General features: G+C 50.6%; 1 protein-coding gene across 6 annotated transcripts in view; it reads right to left on the bottom strand.

The window, feature by feature from the left end:
- The window catches only part of Rbms3 (RNA binding motif single stranded interacting protein 3), a 1318100-nt gene extending 1313657 nt beyond the window's left edge, over positions 1–4443 (bottom strand). For 5 of the 6 annotated variants that reach the window (XM_026779049.1, XM_026779048.1, XM_026779046.1 and 2 more), the window contains exon 1: positions 3798–4443. In XM_026779049.1, coding sequence (XP_026634850.1) covers positions 3798–4013 — 216 coding nt within the window. In that variant the 5' untranslated portion in view covers positions 4014–4443. The remainder of the gene's footprint in view (positions 1–3797) is intronic. The other variant, XM_026779051.1, reaches the window with a different exon arrangement.
- Positions 4444–6753: the final 2310 nt, after the last annotated feature.

Here is a 6753-nt window from a genome sequence, read left to right on the forward strand (position 1 = left end):
TGTGTGTGTGTGTGTGTGTGTGTGTGTGTGTGTGTGTGTGTGTGTGTGTGTAGGGGAGGGGAAACAGAGGAGGGGGGATTAAGGGAGAGGATAAAGGAATGAGATGGAAGGGAAATGCAGAACTATCCTCATCACCCATCTGGGACCAGGGGAAGGGTTTGCAGGTGTGTATAAGCAACTTGTTAACACGGCAGGCAAAAACACTGGAGTGGTGTTTATAAGTTATACAAAAAAAAATCAAAGTTTTTTCAAAGTTTCATAAATACTAATTAAAGAGTTATTTGGTACAAACAGAACATTTCCACAAAGTTTTAAAATCAGAAAAAAAAGATACCTGGTGCCCTCGGGAAATTTGGTAAGGAAGTTGTGAGGTCAGGTGTTTTAAATGGAGAACAGCTTCCAAGGATTCGCAGGTCTCTTTCTTGCACACTCTTTAATCTTCATTCTTAAGACTAGAAGAAAAGAAATCTACCCAGTCTAGAGTCTCCTCAGAGATGAAGAAGAAGGAAACATCACACAAGGTCTCCGAAGGTGGTCACCACACTGCTGATTGGCACGGAGACAGGGCACAGCGTTTAGGAAAGACTCAATGACAAGGAAGCAAGACTGGTGGTTCATGGAGGGTCTGCTCTGACTCACAGACTCGGATCACATGACAAGGAAGCAAGACTGGTAGTCCATGGAGGGTCTGCTCTGACTCACGGACTCGGATCACGTGCAACCTGGAGCTGCTACAATGTTTCTTTCAAGAGTAGCTGCTGGAGAAGAACCACGTAGCCCTCCTACAGCACAGAACACACTGGATACATGATGGAACTCTGATATTAAAGAGAAAAGGGGGGGTCTCTTTTAGGCCAACAAGATGGTCGCATGAGTAAAGCTGCTGCCAAGCCCGAGAATGTGGGAGGAATCCCCAGAACCCACCGGGTAATAGAAAAAACCAACTCCTGAAAGTTGTCCTAAGTCCACACGTCTTTCTCTCTCGCTCTCTCACTCGCCTTCTCTCACACACAAACACACCCATCACACATGTCACACACACACACACACACACACACACACACACTAAATCTAGTATTCTAACCTCACCTCTTATTTCAGAGACTTTATGATGACATGTGATATATGATTATACATCCAACAATATAGAAATGGTCAATTATGAGTCGACCTCCATGTTACTTTTTTAATAAGACAATGATGGTAAATTATCCAAGAATAAATCTTGGTCCCAAGGCAGAATCAAAACACAATCACTGAGCCAAGTGCGGTGGTGCAACCTTGTAATTTCAGCATTTAATAGATGGAGGCGGGATCAGGAGTTCAAGGTCATCCTCTGCGATACAGTGAGTTTAAGGCCAGCCTGGGCTACACCAAATCCTGTCTCAAAAGAGATCCAAAACAAGCAAACAGAAACAACTTTGATTACTCTTCCAACACTGTTTTTTTAAGGATGTACCACTTACATCTTTATTAATGGTGCCCTAGTATGCAGGAAGAAAATAAAGAATTTTTCAAAATTGTAACTATTCTCAAGAATGCAAAGAAAACATTATCACCCGATGCAGTAAACAGCACTCAACAGCTTTTTTAAGTCCAGTGTGGTGTTCTACCCACCTTACCCCCACGGCCTCATAAGCCCGCAGTCCAGGTCATCCAAGGTTTCTTTCAGTTACATTTACCTAGAATAATTTAGACAGGCACCAAGGTCTCTCGACTCACAACCAAGATTTGCAAAAAAAAAAAATAATAATAATTGTAATTTGCCTTCATATTCATCAAAAGCAAAAGCAGTCATTAAGGTTTGAACGTAACAGCCTTCCTCTGACTCTCAGAGAGTCTAGCAAAGAGGGCAGCAGAGACAAGGGAAGGTTACCGCAGCCGATTTCTAGGTTCAGGGAAGGAAGCCACATAATTTCAGACAAACACCTGGAGGTGTGAGGGTGGGGGGAGTTATTTTGTTTCCACCTCAAAAAAAAAATTGCAGGCAGACATGCAGCAAATCAGATTGCTGGGATACTCAATTATCTGAACACACTGATTAAGTAAATGTAATCAACCGGCTTTCACTCTCCTCCTTGCCTGGTGTGTATTTCTAGAGCACCCTTTTCTCATTCCTCATAGCGGGCAGAACATTAAACAGTCTACACGGTGCAGCAGAGGGAAACAAACACACACAGATTCTTTTTTGCTGATGGCAGGAGTTTCTTACGCGCAGGGCGAAGGAAGCCACACTATGGAAACAGCAGCACCGGCTGGCTCTAGATTTTAATTACTCTCCACACCAATTTTGCAGCGAAGGCTTAAAGTTCAATTAGGTAATATGATGCTCGGTTAGGGTTGTTTTCATAAAACTGGGCACAGGCTTTCAAGTAGTAAATATGTAGCCGTGACAGGATTAAATATTCATGAAATCAAGAGTGGCTGGAAGGCTGGGGATATCAGACTATTAAAATTCATATGATTTTCACAATGTAAATCTTGCATCCACTTGTACGGCGCCCCGTTCTGGTCTGTTTCGGAGTGTGTTCAGATCCCAACTCCTGCACAGCTTACCACTTAATATAAAAATATTGATTTTTGTGGATCAACAACAACCCTGGTCCTTACCTCAGGTTTCAAAACGCAGAAACAGTGTTAAGCATTTGCCCATCTGCAGTTGTTAAAGATTTGTCTGCAGACAGAACAGCACTCCGTGTGATCCCAACATGCTCTATTCACTGTGTAATCTACTGGTGTCTTAGCAAAGGTCCAAGGAAAATCAAGGTGTTCGCAAGGAGGAGCACTTGAGGAGACGTGGCTTGTTTCTGCCTAACACAAGCGCCTATCTGCCTGGACACTTCCTTACTCGAGACAACGCGGAAATAAAGTAGATTGACTCGCCTGGGTTCCAATATTCTGATTTGCTGAACCAACTTTTCCCCAATATTAGTAGCGGCTTTCAAAATGCTTTAACAAACACACGTGCGAACTTGTTACCGATGGAACTAAACAACTAGCTGCCATCAAACTAAACTCCGAGCGTGGGAAGAGGCAGCAACTGCCCAGAGATGGCTGTAATAAGCAGGCTCTCTGAATATTACCAAGGCGTCATCTTCTGTGCCATTTCCCCTACTGTACAATTTTCTCAGCAGAGGAAAACACCAGCAGCAGAGAATGGCATCGGAGCCATCTCTTACTGGAATTCAATTACCTAAAGAACTCCACACAGTCAGGCGCAGGTCTCCCCTGGTCTACCATGACACAGCAGGGCTGCAAAGGACTTGCAGGGTTCATCTGCCGCCAGGCACTTGGGTCCCTGCCCTCCTGAAGAGGAGGATGCCCGCTGAGGAGGACCACCTCCAGCCTAGAGCTCTATGAAGCAAGGCTGTCCAATCTGAACCGAGCCAAACTTTGCTCCCATCGGTAGATGCATGCCACCTCCCCTCCACGAGTCTAGGAAGCCACTCGCCAGGTCTTCGGACACACTTCCTCTAGACCCACAGCATCTAAAGCTGAAGTCTCCCGCGGGTTCAGTCCTGCCCTCAGCCTAGCATCGCTTGTACCACGACTTTTCCCCTGCACACATCACTGAACACCGAAACCAGAGCAGACTTCTTTCTGCACACGCCTTCCAGTTGAGAAACTCACTACCGGCGTGGATTCCTCCAAATCCCACGCCTTCTCCGCTCTGCCACCCCACCCCCCATACAAACGAGGTAAGGGGGTTGGGAGTGGAGGGGTTAAAGAGACAGCCACTACTAGTGCCCCTCCATCTGGTTCAAAAGATGTCACGGCGGCCACACCGCGGACCTTACCTTGCTCTCCCCCCTCTCGCCGTTGGGTCTCGCCTCCGGATCGTCGCTGTCCTCAGCGCCCGCACTCTCGCAGGGCACTTCATCCTGAGCCAGCTGCTGCTGGGGCTGCGGCTGGGGCTGGGGCGGCTGTGGCGGCGCCTGGCAGGCTCCGCCAGCCCCCTGGGAGCGGGGGATGGGCTCCGGGCGCGGAGAAACTCCCTCCACATCCATCTCCATCTTCCCATTCACTGGAGGGCAAGACAAAAGCGGAGCGGAGACTTGGCAGCGGCGCCCGGCGGCTCCTCAGCGGCCCGTGGCACGCATGGCTCGCCGAGGAGGGGCCGCCTCGCGCGCGCCCTCCCTCCTGCCACCCTTCGCCCGCACTCCCCGCGGCTCGGCTCCGGCGCTACTGGGCGTCTGGGCCCGGGAGCCGGCGAGGAGAGGGTGGCCGCGTGTCCTTGGAGCGCTGGCCTTCAGGCGCCCCCCGGCAGTCCCGCTACACCGAGCGCATCCTGACGGTGGCAGGGCGCCTCCCAGCCGCGCGCCCCAGCCAGCCCTGGGGACAGCCCCAGGGACTTGTTCTCCTTATCCTCGATCCGGGATCCGCGATCCTCGATCATCTGGCATCTCCCGGGGCCCCCTGGGTGTTTCACCGCCCTTCCAACCTTCTGAACAAAGTTACTGGAAGAACAAACCAGATGGGCAGGATTTGCCTGGCGACACTGGCAGGGATAGAGAATGTCAGGTGTAAGTGAGATCTTGCTCCCCCAGCCGCTGACCAGGCACCGACCCTATCTGTCGCCCCCTTTCCAGCGCAGAGGAACGGAAAAAGGGAGGCTGTTCTGACCTGTGCACGAGGTTGTCAGGGAAACTATGAGAGGGGCAAGGGGATTACTCATAGCTGGAGAGACCACCCCAACCCCGGGTGACTACTCCCTCCTGACCCTGGTTCTTCCTCTTCAAGCCACCAAGAGTGTCTGGAGGACCAGTCCTTCTCTGGTTGCTTGTGTGTGGCTCCCAGAGCCCGACACCCAGTCTGCCCTGATCCCGGTGACCCTGCACAGGAGACAGCCCACTCTAGAGAGCTGGAGCACAGAACCAACCAATATTCATTCCTAGCTGGAACAGACTTAACCTGGTCTTGAGCACTGGTGTATGTCGGGGAGGTTAAATCGGGAAGGGGTGGGGCTCCATGGGATGGAGAGGGTGCCTGGGTCTGGACCAGCGTCACAGTGCTGAATTTGGCACCAAGGTGTGCAGCTGGGAGGGTCAATGGAGGAGGAAGGGAAGTGGGGTGTAGCTGCCAGGCTTTTACTGCAAGGAATCCTGTGGTGGACGCCAGCTGGGCACCTGCTCTCCCAAGTGGGCAGTTCTCTCAAGCAAACTGGGCAAATTTTAGGGGGTGAGGCTATGGGCAGGCAGTGAAGTGCTCTGTAAATACAGAGTTGGCAAGGAAAGACCTGGAAAAGCTTACACTGGGACTCCCTGTCAGTCACGTTGACCAATTCTGCTCTACTCACATAGAAATCAAGAGGAGTTGCTGCGCTATTATCACTGATTCTGAGCCCTGCAGTGCCAAACGGGCTGAGCCAAGAGATTGCCTCAATTTCCAAGTCCCAAGGAGTGGAGATGCATGCTTCAAGGCTCTATATGCCAAAGCTGCACGACTGTGTAGGTGCTCACGTGGGAGGCTTACTGCTCTGGACTTTCGTTCTCTGTGGCCTCACCCTGGGGCAGCTTGAAACATCCTTGGTATCTGGAGCTGGAACTCACAATCCTTGGGAGTGGGGAGGGCCTGGAAGCATGTGTAGCTAGCATCACAGCTCCAGGGCAGATTTCAGACCCTTACCTTTAGGGACTGGGAGCCCTCTGGAACGCGTCCACCAAGCAGCCACATCGCTGCAGATCTGTAGACCTTGACACTTCCGCCATCCACGCCCTGTGCTCCTTCCTGACCATCACTTTACAAACTCATCCTGCATCTTAACTGCTGAAGGGCCTGCCACTGGCTATTGCTGTCTCCTCTGGAAGTTACCAGCTCAGCTCACTCCAAGCACCATAAAGATCACAGGTGGGAACCAGAGAGCCCTTGGCAGAAACCTTTTATGGGGTCTAAAGTCGCAACTCCAGGTTGCAGTAGCAGAGGGTGGCTCCAAGCTCATCCTAAAACCAGGAAGGGCATGTGGCGGGGTCTGGCATATAAATGTGCACTGTAATTTGCAAGAGCCATAGGCTCCAGATCACACTAATCACAAACATTCTGTGGAGATGCCCGAGAAGTCCTCTCTCTGCTCGAGTCAAAACAGCTGCGGGGGGGGGGGGTCATCTGGAGTTCACCTGGCTTGTCTTGAACACTGTCTTCCCTACCTCCTGTACATTGTTAGGAGTGGTTTGGGCTGGAAGAAGGCCTCCTAAAGGGGCCCTGATTCTTTTGTAGTATCCATGGTTACAGTCAACACACAACCCAGCTGCTGATGTGTTCCTACATAAATCGGACAGTATGAAAAGTAGCCAGTGAAAGCCAGGCAGTGGTGGCACACGTCTTTAATCCCAGTACTTGGGAGGCATAGTCAGGTGAATATCTGAGTTCGAGGTCAGCCTGGTCTAACAAGAGGTAGTTCCAGTATAGGTTTCAAAGCTACAGAGAAGCCCTGTCTCTAGAAACAAAACAAAACAAAAAGTAGCTAGTGAGAACAGTCTGTCCAACCAGCTGCCAAACAAAGGGCCGCCAGAAGGACAGTTCGGGGCATAAGGCCACTAGGCCTAAGGGAAGAGTCTGTCATCTGTCACCCCAGGGATCCAGTGGCCTTCTCTGGGCATAAAAGGTTGCTTACAATAATGACTTAGCAGAAGTTCAATACTGAACAAACAGTCCCAGTGGCTTTAACAGGGCACAGGGACCAAGGTCTATCTGAGCCATCTCCAGGAGAGCAAGGTGACCTCTGCAGTTTCCACTTGGTCCTGGAAGTAGCTTAGG

The sequence above is a fragment of the Microtus ochrogaster genome, chromosome 5 (assembly GCF_000317375.1).
Source record: "Microtus ochrogaster isolate Prairie Vole_2 chromosome 5, MicOch1.0, whole genome shotgun sequence".
Classification (NCBI taxonomy): Eukaryota; Metazoa; Chordata; class Mammalia; order Rodentia; family Cricetidae; genus Microtus; species Microtus ochrogaster.